The sequence below is a fragment of the Schistocerca serialis genome, chromosome 8, assembly GCF_023864345.2.
Source record: "Schistocerca serialis cubense isolate TAMUIC-IGC-003099 chromosome 8, iqSchSeri2.2, whole genome shotgun sequence".
Classification (NCBI taxonomy): domain Eukaryota; kingdom Metazoa; phylum Arthropoda; class Insecta; order Orthoptera; family Acrididae; genus Schistocerca; species Schistocerca serialis.
In genome coordinates this window covers 550,348,369-550,367,255 of record NC_064645.1, presented here as the reverse complement: position 1 = coordinate 550,367,255, position 18,887 = coordinate 550,348,369, and the positions used below count along the sequence as shown (strand labels likewise).

At 44.8% G+C, this 18,887-nt stretch overlaps 1 protein-coding gene across 2 annotated transcripts in view; it reads right to left on the bottom strand.

Moving 5' to 3' along the window:
• LOC126416086 (coactosin-like protein) overlaps window positions 1–18,887 on the bottom strand; it is a 176,969-nt gene that overhangs the window by 12,645 nt on the left and 145,437 nt on the right. Inside the window, exons 1-2 of one of the 2 annotated variants that reach the window (XM_050083578.1) lie at window positions 14,484–14,604; window positions 6,285–6,367 (exon numbers count right to left, since the gene is read on the bottom strand). In XM_050083578.1, the coding sequence (XP_049939535.1) occupies window positions 6,285–6,367; window positions 14,484–14,573 (173 nt within the window). In that variant the 5' untranslated portion in view covers window positions 14,574–14,604. Of the gene's footprint in view, window positions 1–6,284; window positions 6,368–14,483; window positions 14,605–18,887 lie in introns of those variants that run through there. The other variant, XM_050083579.1, reaches the window with a different exon arrangement.

Genomic DNA, 18,887 nt, shown 5'->3' with positions numbered 1-18,887 from the left:
CTTCGAATGAAGTTCGACAAAACGGGAGTGGTAGACCGAACCGGGGGTAACCTCCTTTGGGAGGAGAGCATGTCTCTGCACCCCCAATTGAGTTGTGGCATGCCCGAGTCCACCAAGGGACCAGGACACTGAGTGGTAAAGAGGAAGTGCAAGGAATGGAATGTTCTGCAGCAGTAAGGATAACGTTTATAAGATATTCCACCTGGTCAGCACAGCTGGGGAAATAATGTTCATGGAAGGTTGAGAGGGAGCAGTAAAGCCCCCAGTCAGCCTGAGTAAGCTGCCATTGGGTGTGTACAGATGGTGTAGGGTCAGCAAATGGATAGCACATGGGAAATGGTTGCTTGAGTATGTGTCAGTACAGACTCTCCAGATGATGGGCAAGTTGGGCAGTGGAGGACAGGTCCAAATGGGTATAAATGTGAGTGGAGTCTGAATGAATGTGGGTGCTCCCGTGTTAAGGCAGATTGAGAAGGTCAGCCAAAAGGGCATCTCTGACAGGTACTAGGAGAACCCCAAAGAGGATGGTGTGCATATGGCAGAAAAAAGGGGTGAGGCAGTTGGCCAATAAGGTGAAGGAAACCTCCCCTGGTGACACCAAATGATGGAGGGATGTAAACAGCACAAAGGGAAAAGTCAAACTGCAACAGCTTGAAGGCAGGTATTCAGGGCGATAGATTGACTATGAATGTCATCCTGTATGAGCAGCATGACCTCCCTTGAGACCCCAGTGGCGCGGGGAGGGGGGGGGGGGGGGGTTGAAATGGAGCGGGGAAGAAATGCAAGAGCTCAAAGCAGTCGTGAGGATGCAATTTTGTTTCCTGAAGGCAGAGAAGAAGTTGACACGGCGATTCTAAGCACATCTAAATTCTCTGTCTACAGCTCTTGGTCGTGCGGTAGCGTTCTCGCTTCCTGCGCCCGGGTTCGATTCGCGGCAGGGTCAGGGATTTTCTCTGCCTCGTGATGACGGTGTTGTGTGATGTTCTTAGGTTAGTTAGGTTTAAGTAGTTCTAAGTTCTAGGGGACTGATGACCATAGATGTTAAGTCCCATAGTGCTCAGAGCCATTTGAACCATTTTTTTTGTAAATTCTCTTTGTTGGATCGAAGGCCAGGAACGTTCCTTTGGATAAGAGTCATGATGAGGAAAAGAAATGAGGTGGGTGTCATTCAGCAGTGCCAACCTTCAAAGACTCTCTGCTACAGGGCACAGCTGCAAGAAGCTCCTGCTCCACGAGTTCTACAGGAGTGTCGGCATTGTTCTGCTGTCAGCCTGTCAAGTCCGCTGCAGAAAAACTGGTTGGTGGTGTTCACCAGCAACACTGAGGTAGGCTGGGTGAGGTTATCATATGAGGACACTGTCAATGAGAATCTGAGTTGGCAAAGGAGAAGACTGTTTCCCTTTGTTTGACTTCTTTGAGCCATTCTGGATAGCAGAGGAGGACTAAGGTGTTTGTTCGCTGGAAGGACATAGGAAGTCCTCATGGGAATATTCCTTCTGTCCTTTTAGGCCTGCTGGTTCTGCCTAGCTGATGACTTTGCCCCGTGAGGAGAAAGTTTAGTGGCATGTTGCACAGCTGAAGGAGGAGACGGACACTACCATGAAGATTTGAGGTATTTCTTAGCACTGAAATTAAACCTTGATTGCTTAGAGACTGTGTGTTTGACCACCAGCAAGAGGCAATGTACTACGCTTCATGGTGTGTCAACCGCCCTGATGCCACCCACTCCGACCAGGGCCCCTCTCCACAGGTGCCACCCAGCCGCAGGAAAGGCCACCTACCAGGGTGGTCATTGCCAGCAGTCCCGATGCCCCAGAGTGATGGGAATCTACTCCTAGGCATATATGCAGAGTTAATGGTGCAGGCATCAGCAAAGCAATCCCTGTGTGGTCAGGGGGCTACAATGAACAGGGTACATGGCGGTCCCATCACAATGGACTGGCTAACGTGCTGGCTATCAGATGCAAATGAGCTAAGTAGTCCATTACTGTTGACAGTGCACAAAGTGATACTGCACAGAGGATGGAGGAAAACTCACCCAGGAGGGTGACTTCATCCAACAGCTGGAGAATGAGCAGAAGTGCAGATCTACATCAACAAAGTATGCAAGAGGTATCAGCGGATGATGGATACTATGCACTATGGGAAGTGCCCTTCCCCAATTGGCTCGCTTTCGGGAAAATTTTGGAAATGGAGGTCAAACCCTACAGGGAACCATCACAAAGGCCGAAATGTGAGAGACTTTTTAGTCACCTCTTACGACAGGCAGGAATACCTCAAGCCTATTCTAACACCTGGAGCCTCAGAAATAAGTTTTGTTTTCTTGTTTCAATTTAACTGTGCAGAACTTTGTGCTGCATTACTTCATCTGCTATTTGTGATTTTTAATTCAACAAGCAGATCCTGCAGGTACCAGTTTCCTTTTCTTCCAGATTGTTATGTTTCATATGGAATATTGCACATTATTTGAACATTGCAAAATACATGACAATATCATGAAAACAGTCTTGATAAATTTTGCTCCTGTTTTACTTTACACAGAGTTTTAGCAGTGAACCTATAAGTACTAAATGACATTTTCAGAGTTCATAATAACGTAATACATCGTGGTCTGGTATGTTAGCTTTGCATTTTTTGTTCTATTTTTCCTGTACGAGATCCCTAGTCAACACTTTTACAGTCAGAACTAAGAGTAAACCAATCAAATTTCATACAATGCTGTATACAATTCACCAGCAAGGTCCTATCAAAGGTGCAGGACAGAATTTAATGTCATACCTCTTAGTTCTTAAACAGTAAAAATGATACACAAGTTGGCAGGAGACAATTTTGCAGATGCTGCATTAGAGTATGTGTAATCACAAATTTATAAGAACTAATAAGAAATTGCTTATTGTCCTCTTCGCAAAAAAGCACACTGCATGAGTGCTGTAAAACATATGCAACAGATGCATTTCCTTTTAATTATTGACTACTACCCCACTGGAATATTACTGCATTTTTATACAATACTATGGAAAGAATAGTTACAATATAGTGGACAGTTTTTTCTTTTCATGCCTATCTGTCTCAGAATCTCCAAGTTTCCAGTCAAACAGGCCTTTATCAGAATTTTACACACGCACACAGACTCTTGCTGCCACCACAGCCAAACTGACTGGTCTTGGTAGCCACAGATTGTGGTCATGTGCACATGTACATGCATCTTTTCTATGCATTGAGTAGGAACTATCCCTTTCATAGTACTGTCATCATACCAGCCTGGACTTTCCGTTGTTTGAATCTTTACACACATTGTCTTAATTCTTTTTCAATCAGAGAAACAATAAAAAATGACTTAACTTTTTTATCAGAACTAAAGCTGAGCAATATAAAGGAAGAGAGACTGCTGTTCACCTTAAGGATGCCACATTGAGTTCACACATGCACACAAGACCACGTCCAGCAATTCAGATCATAAAGCAACTGCGGTGACCAGATAGTTGAGACAAACCAGCCACCACACACAGTGTCTGGAGGGGGGGGGGGCATTGAGATGAGGAGGGGGGGAGATGGAGAGCAGGAAATAAGAGCAGGGAGCAGGAAAGAGGAAAGAGGAAAAAATGGGATGGGTGCATTGGCAGAAGGTGGCATACAATGAGTGTGAGGGGACATGAATAGCAAAAAGGTGATAAGAGAGGGGACAAACTATTGGGTGGATTTTGTAGGGGCAGTAGGTTACCATAGATTGATGCCAAAATAATTTGGTAAGCGAAGAATTTAGTGTAAGGGTAACTGCCATTTGTGCACTTTAAGAAAGCATGTGGAGGGGGAGAGGATCTGGGTTATGAAGCAGCCATTGAAATCTAGTGTGCAATATTCAGCTGCGTGTTGGGCCACAGGGTGGGCTAATTTGCTCTTTTTTATAGTTTGGCTGTGGCCATCCATCCTGGTGGACAGCTGGTTGGTAGTCATACCAGTATAAAATGCTATGTAATGATTGCAGCAGGGCTATTACACGACAGCTTGTTTTCACAGGTGACTTCGCATCTGATGGGTGAGGACAAGCCTGTGGTGGAACTGGAATAGAAAGTTCTGGGTGGGTGCATTGGGTAATTTCTCAGGAATACATTACCTGTGGCACAGATATGGGAGCAATGTAGTGATGGACTAGGATGTGAAAAGCTGGATGAGCAACAGACCACCACTTTAGAAGGGATGGTAAGGACATTGGGTAGGATGTCCTCAATTTCAGGGCATCATGGCAAGTCACCAAAACCTGACAAAGGATTTTGTTGATGTGGTTCAGTTGTTCCACCCTGGGACAACACTGAGTGATGAAGGGGCACTGTTGTTTCTTGTGGGTGTGTGGGGAAATGGCACAGGAGATCTGTTTGTGAACTAGGTTAGTTGGTTGGTTGATTATTTGAGGTTTAAGGGACCAAACAGCAAGGTCATCAGTCCCTTGTGTCAAACATGCTCCATTCTGCTAATGGGACATCTCACTCAAGTCAGAACAATAAAACGGAAAAAGGGAAAAACGTAAAAGGGCAGTCACGTTGTCATCGGTAAAAAAACAAAATGAGGGAAGTCTGCAAGAGAACGAACCCAACACTATGCTGAAGCAGCATAGGCAAGACCACCTGTGACTTAAAAGGTACAACTGCTAAAATGTAGAAAGTACGTATGGGAATAGAAAGACTAACCAAGCCTTAAAAATAAAAGGGTAAAAACAGAGTAAAAGGGGAAGACAAGAGGATTTCGGTCAGGGAGGTGAATTGGTAACCTCCGAACACTGCCTACAGTGGGATACACCCAAACACTCACCACCCTGCCCCAACACCAGAGAGAGATTAAAAACCTTAAAACTGAGAATAAAAACCACTTTCCCGGAGGAAACTGAGAACCAGAGAGACCATCCGGGAATCATCAGCCAACATCAAAGGTAAAGTGTGGGGAGTCTGTACTTAGCACGCAGAGCCAAAAGAAGGGGGCATTCAACCAAAATGTGGGCTACTGACTGGAAGGCTCCACAACCACATAGTGGGGGCGGCTCATCACGCAAAAGAAAACCATGGGTCAGCCTGGTATGGCCAATGCGCAGACGACACAATGTGGTCGAGTCCTTTCGGGAGAGGCAAAAGGAAGAACGCCACGAGCCTGGTGTCACCTTAATTGCACGAATTGTGAACTAGGTCTTGGGGCAGGGGTAGCATCTAGTCTGCAAACAGATATCCCACACCATTTCCCCCACATTCCCAATCCTCCCTGCCACCCAAAAGAACCAGCTACAAAGGAGTAGCCTCTTCGTCACCCAATATCACCAAAGGCGAAAAACTATATCACATCTTTCTTCATGATTCTGATTACCTATCACGATGCTCTGAAATGAGGGATACCCTAACCAAGATCCCACCTTCCATTCCTCCTCTTCCCTCCCAAAATTGGTATTCTGTCAGCCACCCATCCTGCACATCATCTTAATCCGTTTCTGTGCCACTGCCAATCCAAACAACTTGCCACAGGGATACCCTGTGGAGGATCCAGGTGGAAGATCTGCCCAATGCTCTCTCCCAGCACTTATTTCAGTCCTGTCACAGAGTTATCCAACCCCCGCCGAAGGCCAGGCAACCTGTGAAAGCAACAGACATGGTGTGACGTACATGCTTTCATTGCACAGCTTTTTCTGTTGGTGTGACTACCAGCCAGCTGTGCATCAGGATGAATGGCCACTGCCAAACTGTGACCAAGAACAAAGACACCACATGCCACAACATGCTGTTTAGTATAACCCACTTTATTCCAACTGCTGCTTCAGAACTTGGTCCATCCCAAGCCACCTCCCTCCCCCTCGCCCTTCACTGTCATCCAACCAACAACCTGCTCTGAATTGCACAGATAGAATTCATCCGTAACACACATTCCCCACTCCCAGAACCCTCCTAGGCTCCACTGACACCAACCTATTACCTCCAGATCCTCCACCCAACAGTTTGTCCAGTCTACCCTCTCAGCTCCTCCCTATTCTAGCTCCGTCACAAAGGTATACACGGCCCTATCCGCTGCCAGAGAAAACTTGCCATTCTAATAAATTTCCTTTACATCTATGGTCACAAACTTTTTGTCAACAGATTACTGGATTCCGTTTATAATGACCATCTTCAGATCTGTTTTATGAAACAATGTCCTAAAGTACTGCAGCCATAGTGGCATCATCAAATGTTAAATGCAAAATCGGCGTAAGTATCATCAAACATGTGTAACAGCATATGCAAGAGTCAGCTTGTCAGCAGCACTATACTTACCATTCTGTAGGGGTGCTGTCTGAACGTACATCATCGTATGCTTCCCTAATTTGGTCTCTATCGATGTGTGTAGCTAGAGATACCTGAAACAAGATCCACTGCATCAGAAAGCTGTTTGCATAAATCCACAAGAAAGTATTATTTCTAGGTGATTAATTTGCTGAAGTTTTGAAGAGCTGTTTTAAACTCCTCAACTTTGCGACTTCTTTAATATCACGAAGCTTTACTGTTAAAGCGGAAGTTTTGCACTTGTACAAACTAAGTAACACATTTTGAGCAATGAGCATCATAAATTTTAGTGTATTTTCGGCACGAAATTAGTCTGATATTCTTGCACATGTATCTACCTTGCTCTAAGAACGACCCCGTAAAAAGCTGATGTACTGCTAAAACTAGAATGCAGTATCACAGAACAAAATTTTAAATAAAATGTGCATCCGAAAATTACAGTAATTGACGTATAGTGACGGGGGAGAGCATTTTACACAAACATTGAAGTTAAAGTTATCGTTCTCCCTCTTTCCTTTAAAAAGTCAACTTTGTTGTAGCTCCAACTTTTGAAGTTTTTGTCGTATTCTTATTCTATTATTCATAACGATTCAGTTACATTTTTGTGTCTTTCATGGCTACGCAGTTTTGATAATACAGAACAGAACCGTAACATTTGAATTTACTCAACGGCATTTCTTAAATCTAAGTGGCGAAGTCATTTGGTTCTACTTAAAAGATTGATATTTACTCTAGGTGACGGTTACTTCCTACTATAGTCAGTACGTTAAGTGTTCACAACAGAGGTTACGTCTGCTTTTCGCCGAGCTGTAAATCTGTACGAAACCTATACCTTACTCGTTTCGCCGAATCAAAGTCTACGGTTGCCTTTCATAGCTGGCCTCTGCTGTTCTGCCAAGCAATCAATTTTGTCACGCTTTTATCGCCGTTAAGTCACGAACCCACGTAATGAACTCTCTCTCTACTTACAGCGTAGAAAGTAACCGACTTCCGGGAATCTTTCTCTGAGTGTCTTTAACATATACAAGGAATTATCACCTGACGACACAGTGCCCACCGTCTAATGCCAGGTAGAGACAGGTTCTCTAATGCCAGGCACCTTCCAGCGCCTGCGGCGGCTGTAGCACAAAATGCTACGGACCGAATACCACCCCTAGTCACAAAACGTGGTGTGGTGTGGTAACGAAACCAGGTTTACGACAGTACATCTCAGACATTTGCTTAAATTTTGAGACAGTATGCGACCTAGTGCCACGAATGAAAACGAAGCAGGCCAAAAGTAATACAAACGTCTGAAAAATGAGATCAGCAGGAAGTGCTGCGAAACAGCTAAGCGGTAATGGCCAGAGGACAAATTTAAGGGTATAGAAATATCTATCACCAGGAGTAAGATGCCACCTACAGCAAAATTGAAGAGACCTTTGAAGGTGGAAGGAGTATGTAGACGGTCTATACTAGTGAGACGTACTAGAGGGCAATATTGTGGAAATGGAAGAGGACTTGGATATAGATGAACATGAAATGGGAGATATGATACTGCATGAAGAATTTGACAGATCACTAAAAGACCCAAGACAAAACAAGGCCCCGAGAGTAAACATTCCATTAGAACTACTGATAGCCTTGAGAAAGCCAGCCATGACCAAACGCTTCCATCTGGTGAGCAAGATTTAAGACACAGGCGAAATACCCTCAGACTTCGAGAAGAATATAATAATTCCAATCCTAAACAGAAAAAGGTGCTGACAGGTGTGAAAATTACCTAACTATCAGTTTAATAAGCCACAGCTGCAAAATAAATTATTTACAAACGAATGGGAAAACTTGTGGAAGACAATTTCGGGAAAGTTCAGTTTGGATTCTGTAGAAATGTAGGAACATGCGAGGCAGTACTGACCATACAACCTATCTTAGAAAACAGGTTAAGCAAAGGCAACGTTTGTAGCATTTGTGGAGCTATAGAAAGGTTTTGACAACATTGACTGGAAAACTCAAATTCTGAAGGTGGCAGGTTTCAAATAAAGGGAGCGAAAGGCTATTTACAATTTGTATAGAAACCAGATGGCAGTTATCAGAGTCGAGGGGCGTGAAAGGGAAGCAGTGTTTGGGAAGGGAGAGAAACAGGGTTGTAGCCTATCCCGATGTTATTCAATCTATATATTGAGCAAGCAGTAAAGGAAACAAAAGAAAAAGTTGGAGAAGGAATTCAAATCCAGGGAGAAATAACCTTGAGGTCTGCCGATGACATTGTAAGTCTGCAGCAAAGGACTTTGAAAAACAGTTGAATGGAATGGACACTGTCTCGACAGGAGGATATAAGATAAACATCGACAAAAGCGAAACGAGGATAATAGAATGTAGGCGAATTAGATCAGGTGATGCTGACGGAATTGGTTTAGGAGATGAGAAAGTAGACGAGTTTTGCTATTTGGACAGCAAAGTAACTGAGGATGGTCGAAGTAGAGAGAAATTTGTTAACATCGAGTATATATTTAAGCTTTAGGAAGTCTCTTCTGAAAGTAATTGTGTGGAGTGTAGTCATGCATGGATTACAGACAGTGTAGACAAGAAGAGAACAGAAGCTGTGAAGCTGTTGAAATGTGGTACTACAGAAGAATGCAAAACGTTAAATGGTTCAATAACGTTACGAATGAGGCGGTACTGAATGGAATGGAGGAGGAGAGGAATTTGTGGTACAACTTTATTAGAAGAAGGGATCGGTTGGCAGGACATTCTGAGGTATCAGGGTATCACCAGTTTAGTACTGGAGGGCAGCGTGGAGGGTGAAAATCGTAGAGGGAGACCAAGAGATGAATACACTAAGCAGATTCAGAAGGATGTAGGATGCAATAGTAACTTTGAGAGCTGCATCAAACCAGTCTCTGCACTGAATACAACAACATGTGACATGAATGCTATATAATACTTTAATACAGTTCACCTACAGATTGCATTTGTGCACTGAAGAAGTTGGAATCGCAAACTTCATTTCGATGATGTTTGGCTACAACAGCGAAGAAATAGAATCAATTTGGTAATTATACCTTTAAATATTGATGTGAAGCTTTTTAATTGAGGTAAAAATGAAAAAATTTTTTTTTTCAACTTTTTCACACCCTGTGGACCATCTCAGTCTGGATGTATGGAAGAAATGTTCGAAAGTCCGTTCTTTTGTTAATACTAATGTACGGAACGAACAGCGTAATCAGTTGTGAGCAACAGACCAACATTTCCATTAATATAAAATGCCAGGCAAGTCTCATTTAATCGGCCAGTAAGTCAGCTTTATTTTGCGGTCGTTCCGAATGAAACGGAACGACCTCTCTCTGTTAAACACGGTGGTGACTACGTCCTGTTCGAAACCGCCAATCGAGCGCGGACTTCTCTGGTCTGGAACAACGGCTGCCGTAAGTTTTACCTGGTACCTCATCCTGCTTGGCGAATGGCTGTCTATCTACTTCAAAGACTCACACAATTATGTACGAAAGCTAGCAGAATAGTTTGTATCATTTCCAGACAGATGGCGTAACGGCAGTATGAGATTTTGTTAGAACGTCGTATTAGGGGGAGCACCTTAGAAAGGAGTTTCCGATCTAAGACGGGCACAAACCTGTGGACTTCGTAACAACGAAGTACAAAACACGGGGTAAGGAAATAGTGTCGGTCGTTTCCTGGCATGCAACGCTTAACGCAACACCGACGGCGCTTTCATTAGGAAACTTCACAGTTGTATCTAAGGTATGTGGGGATGTCGACCGCACAGTAGCAAGCCTATTAGAAACGAGTTAGGCTAACGTTTCTCCTGGAACATCGGCAGACGTTTCTTTGAGACAACCTGATAACTGAAACCATTTACTCTGCAACATTACTGTCATGATATCGGTTTCCTTCGTGTCAAGAAAATTACAGAACACTAGAGAAAATGGAAGAGCGGAAGATTCCAACAACACTCATGCGACGACGCACACGTGGAATTTTCTTTGAAAAATTTAGTTTACGCGTGTGATTTTCAGTCAATGTCTATGTCATCTGAGACAGAGCACTAACTGACCTGTAGAGGAATTATGAAGAGCGCTATTTTGGCTTTGAATGAACCATTCCGCTATTTTGAAAAGCATTTTCCTTCGCCGAAAATAGCGTGCTGCTATAAAAACAAGGAATGACTATGGACTGAACATTGACTTAAAAGATTACAAGATTGTACAAAAAAAGTTCCACAATTCACGCTGAGAGATTAGTTTTATTAATGGTTGACATAGCGGACAGGATTGCTGTTTGCGAGGCGCTTTCGCAGGCGACGCTTCTCAGCGATGAAGTGACCCACTGCAAACGTTTTATTGATACCTAGTTAAAGTTTGATAATACAGGTCTTAGGCAAATCCTGGCTATTAGCAATTACAGATTAAGTAAACTTATGTACTCCGTGGAACGAAATAATAATGTTGGCTTTGCCTTCAGTGTTACACAACTGGATTTATTATCAGGTATTAAATGACACGAGTAGCCTTGTATGGTGATATTTATTTATCGTGTCAAAAGGTAGGGGTGTGTGTGTGTGTGTGTGTGTGTGTGTGTGTGTGTGTGTGTGTGTGTGTGTGTGTGTGTGTGTGTGTGTGTGTGGGGGGGGGGGGGGGGGACAATTTTACACAAAATACCAACCAAAAATTGGACACTTCAAGTGCATTTGGCCTAGCTCTCTTAAGGTCTTGCATGGTGCAGGTGGTTGGTGATGAACACCTACGGAAATGGCTGTTAGTTCTTTGCCAGTGTGGCGTTAAGCAGACTGAGTAGGGGGGATATCTAAGGTATCTATGAAAATGGTTCAGCTGTGGATCGAACTAGGAGCGGGCTTTTATTTTGGGGCAAGATACTGGGAAACCACCACTTCTCTTCGAAGGACGTCAGGTACGGGTTTTTCAACAGATTTGTTTAATTCCTACGATCGTATCAGGTCTGCATCAACAAATAGACTCTGCAGGACACTACAGTGCAAGGCGTACGGTATTTCGTGCCAGTGTTGCTATTTTCTGTCTTCTTACAGTCTCGTGCTGAGCGAAGAAAAATAGCTGTCCACATGCCTCTTAACTTATACTCTTACCTCTACGTAGGGCCTACATATCGGATGGTTTCAGAATTGTTGCACAATGTTTCTCGAACATGGTTATATACATTTAACCAACAGTTTAGCTCTGAAGAGTATTTCTTTTTTCCCCGAAAATTTGCATGTATGTTCCATGAGCATCTGGGCTATACAGAACTGTTATGGTCCTATCAGAGCAATTTGGAACTATCGAGGTCTTATACCCACTTACGCACTTACGCACTTCTAAAGCTGGAGTAACAAACTGATCTCACTAGCGTCTTGTGTAATTTCCTGTAGACGTTCTGACGTTCTTTGTACTTTCCGAGAACCTTTGTAACAAATCTGAGTCTTCCTTTCGTCTTCGCTACTAACGATTTTACGAGTTTGTCCCATTTAATATCTCTTATTATTACGTTAGTATTGAACACGTAGAGCACGTCATGTGTAAATATCTCTTAATTCGGTACTACTGTGTTCCGTGGTTGGCATTATCTGTGAATCATCCATATTTTAAGACCAATCATTCATTGCATCGAACAGGAATTTGGTCCAAATCTTTCTGCATTCCCTTACAGTCTTTCAGAGGCGAATGTTATGAGGACAACTATAGCCAGTAAATAATCTGACAATGCTGGTATCCATATCTGAAATTGTTTATGAAGGCTCTATTGACACATCACTGATCTTATGAAGCTTCCTTGAGTCACACCCAAATAACTCGTTTCCGTGGAAAAATTCCCGCCAGTATAGCTACTCTGTTCAGTAAGTCAAAAAAATCATGGATCGAATCTGATACATGATATCGCGCGCGTGGTGCTATCCTGGATATTAGCCGACTATGTGTGTCAGTGCGGTACGCCTTTCGGATGCTAGGGGAAGCGGTATCCACCCGTTTAACTTCATCTACAATTTACAATATGTATGACCGACTATGGTTATCAGGCTATACAAAGAACCTAAGTGTTTGGTTCCTGACTAGTTTGCTTCGTGGTATTCAGGGAATTGCAGTTAAGTACAACTGACAAATAATACGGAAAGCCTGGTTTTATATCTAGTGGAGAAACTTTTCTCTAAAACTCTGTTAAGTATCTTTCAGGGCACCCTCTGGACTTAAGCGACTAAAATCTCCTGCAGAAATATTGAGCCATGCTGGCACTGTTGCCGGTTCAGACCCGGCACTGTTGCCGGTTCAGACCTCTGTCCCAGAAATATTCGATGGATTCATGTCGGGTGATATGGTTGGCCAAACCATTTCGCTCGAATTTTTTATTATTTTCTTCAAACCAATTGAGAACAATGCCTGTTTACTCGACGCATTTTCATCCATAAAAATTCCATCGTTGTTTGGTAACAAAGTTCATCAATGACTGCAAATGGTCGTCAAGTGGCCGTTAATGATCACTTCAGTTGTACCAGATGAAACGGTCCATTCCATGTAAACACAGCCCACACCACTGAAGGGTCACCACCTGCTTGAACAGCGCCTTGTTGACAACTTGGGTCCAAAGCTTCGTGGGTGTGCGCCACACACTAATCCTACCCTCAGTTCTTAACAACCGAAATCGGGAATCATCTGACCAGCCTACAGTTTTCCAGTCGTCTAGGGTACAACCGATACGGTCACGAGCCCAGGGAGGAACTGCAGACAACGTCGTGCTGTTAGCAAAGCCACTCGCGTAAGTCATCTGCTGCCACAGCCCATTAACACCGAATATCGCCGCCCTGTCCGAACATATACATTCATCGTGCGTCCCACATTGATTTCTGCAGCTATTTCACGCAGTGTTGCTTTTCTGTTCGCACTGACAACGACCGAGAGCAGGGGCGTTTGCGTAAAGGCAGTCGGCCACTGCGTTGTGTTGAGAAGTACTGCCTGAAAGCTGGTATTCTCGGCACGCACTTGACACTGTTGATCTCTGAATATTTAATTCCCTAACGATTTTCGAAATGGAAAGTCCCATACGTCTACCTCTAAGTAGAATTCCGCGTTCGAAGTCTTAATTCCCGTCGGGCGACCATAATCACGTCGGACACCTTTTCACGTGAATCACCCCAATACAAATGACAGCTCTGTCAATGCACCTGCCCTTTTATACATCTACATCCATACTCCGCAAGCCACCTGACGGTGTGTGGCGGAGGGTACCTTGAGTACCTATATCGGTTCTCCCTTCTATTCTAGTCTCATATTGTTCGTGGAAAGAAGGATTGTCGGTATGCCTACATACTGCTTGACTCCTCGGTGAAGGTATGTTCTCGAAACTTCAACAAAAGCCCGTACCGAGCTACTGAGCGTCTCTCCTGCAGAGTCTTCCACTGGAGTTTGTCTATCGTCTCCGTAACGCTTTCGCGACTACTAAATGACCCTGTAACGAAGCGCGCTGCTCTGCATTGGATCTTCTCTATCTCTATCAACCCTATCTGGTACGGATCCCACACTGGTGAGCAGTATTCAAGCAGTGGGCGAACAAGCGTACTGTAACCTACTTCCTTTGTTTTCGGATTGCATTTCCTTAGGATTCTTCCAATGAATCTCAGTCTGGCATCTGCTTTACTGATGATTAATTTCATATGGTCATTCCATTTTAAATCACTCCTAGTGCCTACTCCCAGACAATTTTTGGAATTATCTGCTTCCAGTTGCTGACCTGCTATATTGTAGCTAATTGATAAAGGATCTTTCTTTCTATGTATTCGCAGCATATTACACTTGTCTAGATTGAGATTCAGTTGCCATTCCCTGCACCATGCGTCAATTCGCTGCAGATCCTCTTGCATTTCAGTACAATTTTCCATTGCTGCAACCTCTCGATATACCACAGCATCATCCGCAAAAAGCCTCAGTGAACTTCCGATGTCATCCACAAGGTATTATGTATATTGTGAATAGCAACGGTCCCACGACACTCCCCTGCGGCACACCTGAAATCACTCTTACTTCGGAAGACTTCTCTCCATTGAGAATGACATGCTACCCCCTGTACGCGATACTACCGGCGCCTATTTATCGCTATTCCATAACTTGCCACCTCAGTGTAGTTAGTATGTCTGAGAACTTTTCTACGCAAGGAACGGAACTGTGTTGCGCGATCCTGTTCGGAGATTACCTGTTTGTAGCGCCTGGCAGGCCGCGCAGCCATGTGTCCGCCGGGTCGCGGGTGAGGCAGGCGGTTGCCGAAGGCGAGCTGGACCGGCATAGCGCAGCACCTGCCGTCTAGTGCGGATGCCGCCAAGCGATGCACGGCAGCGGCAGGCAATTTGCGTCACGGAAACCAAAAATTTCATGCGCGATCCAGATATAGGTGTGACGCGTCAGCGCAAATTAAGCTCTATGTGCCCTCTACGTAGCTTAAAGCTCGTCAGCACATCCGGTTAACCGGCAGTAAGCGCGTGGCCTGCCGCCATCTCTGGTACTTTTAACACCGAGGAACAATCTGAGCCTGGCCGGAGCAAACAGAAGGAGCGGTCGTGTGACCGATGTGGCGTCTCGCCGTTTTTTTCTGCGTCGTCGTCGTGCGCGTAGCTCGTTGCTGCGCTTCTTGTAGTTCAACTGTATCTCAGGAACGTGATTTCTACGCACATACGAGGGGCGTTTGAAAAGTTAGTGCAAAAATAAAAACCACTTACGTGTTTGGAGCAAACCTTTATTTTTCAACGTAGTCTCATTTTCGACAAACTCTTCATGAAACGCTGTTCTAATATGTTGATCCCTTCTGAGTAACAGGAATGGTCCATGTCTGAAAAATAGCTATTACCTGCTGCAGTCGCCTCAATTGAATAAAATCTTTATCCGCCACCCATTTCTTCAAATTGGGGAACAAATAGTAGTCCGAGGGAGCCCAGTGTGGAGAATAGGGGGGGGGGGGGGGATGTGAAACGAGTTGGAATCCTATTTCCATTAATTTTGCGACCACAAATGCTGAGGTGTGTGATGGTGCATTGTCGTGATGGGAAAGGACTTTTTTGCGGTCCAGTCGCCGGAGTTTTTCTTGCAGCTCTGTTTTCAAACGGTCCAATAACGATGAATAATATGCACCTGTAATCGTTTTACCCTTTTCCAGATAGTCGATGAAGATTATCCCTTGCGAATCCCAAAAGACAGTCGGCATAACCTTTCCAGCCGAAGGAATGGTCTTCGCCTTTTTGGTGCAGATTCTGTCTTGGTAACCCATTACTTAGATTGTTGTTTCGTCTCAGGAGCGTAGTAATTTATCCCAGTTTCATCCACAGTGACGAAACGACACTTAAAAGCATATGGATTCCTCCTGAACAGCTACAAACCATCCTTGCAACACTTCACTCGATTCCGTTTTTGGTCAAGCGTGAGCAATCGCGGAACCCATCTTGCGGATAGCTTTCTCATGTCCAAATGTTTAAGCAAAATGTTATGTACCCATTCATTCAAGATACCCACAGCACTAGAAATCTCACACCTTAACTCTTCTGTCATCCATCACCATATCATAGATTTTATCAATGATTTCTGGAGTCGTAACCTCCACAGGGCATCCAGAACGTTCAGCATCACTTGTGCCCATATGGCCACACCGAAAATTTTGAAACCACTTATAAACTGTTCTAATCGAAGGTGCAGAGTCAATGTTTATCAAGCATACATTTAGTCTCGAGGCGTTTTGCCTTTCATAAAGTAATGTTTAATCAACACACTAAATTTTTTTCGTTCATTTTTTGGACAATCACACGACTTCCTTGATTCACACTAACGCCAAACACAAAGAAATAGAACAATATGCCTGATACTGTGTGTGCGTTCTTTCCAACGTTGCTACTAACTAAACATGACCTCGATACGCGCCGGTGGTGCAATCTCTGACTTTGCACGGACTTTTCAAACGGCCCTCTTATCTCGCCGAAGGAGAAGTCACAGGCCTAGTCTAGTCTAGTTACGAATCTTCATATGTGGTTCTCAGTTAACCGTTGGTGAAGTTCTAGGTCGGTAAGTGGTGGATAATCTCACATATTGAGAGAAACAGTTTTGTGTAATGTTCTGGCTTTATCACAGTTGGTAGGAAATGTTCATGCTAATACATTTGCGTCAGTTTTTTTTCTTTTTGGTAAGGTTTTGAACAGAACAACCCAGAGATCGTAACCTGATTTGAACGCAATCTACATTGCTCGGATAATTCTGACTGTAGCGCTGCAGGTTATCATAAGATAGTCTCAGTTTTTTGAAGTCGCAGCATATGTTATTGGAGAAACACTTCCCATGCTATTCTTTATGAAATCTATCGACACTGAGTATTTGATTGGGTTTAGTTTGTCTCATATAGACAAAGACCTTAGCTACACACTTTTTTCAGTATATTACCAACACCACAGAATCCTACATACATCAATGCTTACACTGGCCAATATCAACAAATCGAACGACAGAATGAAACAAAAAATTCCAGGCTATTTGTAACAAAAACAATAGTACGTATTTTAGCTTCTGTAGCTTTTACTCTAAAGTATCTTAATTATTCTGTCAACATTTAATAAACTTATTTAAAATCAAATTCATAGTAATGTCCACTGAATTTTCTTAACTGAACAGCTTAAGACCGTGTAAGAGTGGTTCCACCGACAGAATTAAGGCGCTTAACGGCATGGTCATTACGTCCTTTATCATATCAGCCTGCACGTTTCGAGGTTTGAAAGATTTCTGTTCTTTGAAGTGGAATTGCTGCGAAGATTCCCAGACAGACTTATTAGCAGTTTCTTCAGAAAATCTGGCTGTGTGTGTACGAATCTGATAAATTTATCGTAAACGACGAGGAACCAGTTACCTCGTCAAATACACTAAAGCGCTGAAGAAACTGGTATAGGCATGTGTATTCAAATACAGATATATGTAAACAGGCTTACGGCGCTGCGGTCGGCAACGCCTATGTAAGAAAAGTGTCTGGCGCAGTTGTTAGATCGGTTACTGCTGGTGCAATGGCAGGTTATCAGGATTTATGCGAGTTTGAAATTGGTGTTTTAGTCGGCGCACGAGGTGGGACACAGCATCTCTGATGTGGCGATGAAGTGGGGATGAAGTGGGGATGAAGTGGGGATTTTCCCATACGACTATTTCACAAGTGTACCGGGAATATCGGGAATCCGGTTAAACATCAAATCTCCGACATCGCTGCGGCCGGAAAAAGATCCTGCAAGAACGGGACCAACGACGACTGCAGAGAATCTTTCAACGTGACAGAATTGCAACCCTTCCGCAGATTGCTATACACTCCTGGAAATGGAAAAAAGAACACATGTCAGACCCACCATACTTGCTCCGGACACTGCGAGAGGGCTGTACAAGCAATGATCACACGCACGGCACAGCGGACACACCAGGAACCGCGGTGTTGGCCGTCGAATGGCGCTAGCTGTGCAGCATTTGTGCACCGCCGCCGTCAGTGTCAGCCAGTTTGCCGTGGCATACGGAGCTCCATCGCAGTCTTTAACACTGGTAGCATGCCGCGACAGCGTGGACGTGAACCGTATGTGCAGTTGACGGACTTTGAGCGAGGGCGTATAGTGGGCATGCGGGAGGCCGGGTGGACGTACCGCCGAATTGCTCAACACGTGGGGCGTGAGGTCTCCACAGTACATCGATGTTGTCGCCAGTGGTCGGCGGAAGGTGCACGTGCCCGTCGACCTGGGACCGGACCGCAGCGACGCACGGATGCACGCCAAGACCGTAGGATCCTACGCAGTGCCGTAGGGGACCGCACCGCCACTTCCCAGCAAATTAGGGACACTGTTGCTCCTGGGGTATCGGCGAGGACCATTCGCAACCGTCTCCATGAAGCTGGGCTACGGTCCCGCACACCGTTAGGCCGTCTTCCGCTCACGCCCCAACATCGTGCAGCCCGCCTCCAGTGGTGTCGCGACAGGCGTGAATGGAGGGACGAATGGAGACGTGTCGTCTTCAGCGATTAGAGTCGCTTCTGCCTTGGTGCCAATGATAGTCGTATGCGTGTTTGGCGCCGTGCAGGTGAGCGCCACAATCAGGACTGCATACGACCGAGGCACACAGGGCCAACACCCGGCATCATGGTGTGGGGAGCGATCTCCTACACTGGCCGTACACCACTGGTGATCGTCGAGGGGACACTGAATAGTGCACGGTACATCCAAACCGTCATCGAACCCATCGTTCTACCATTCCTAGACCGGCAAGGGAACTTGCTGTTCCAACAGGACAATGCACGTCCGCATGTATCCCGTGCCACCCAACGTGCTCTAGAAGGTGTAAGTCAACTACCCTGGCCAGCAAGATCTCCGGATCTGTCCCCCATTGAGCATATTTGGGACTGGATGAAGCGTCGTCTCACGCGGTCTGCACATCCAGCACAACGCTGGTCCAACTGAGGCGCCAGGTGGAAATGGCATGGCAAGCCGTTCCACAGGACTACATCCAGCATCTCTACGATCGTCTCCACGGGAGAATAGCAGCCTGCATTGCTGCGAAAGGTGGATATACACTGTACTAGTGCCGACATTGTGCATGCTCTGTTGCC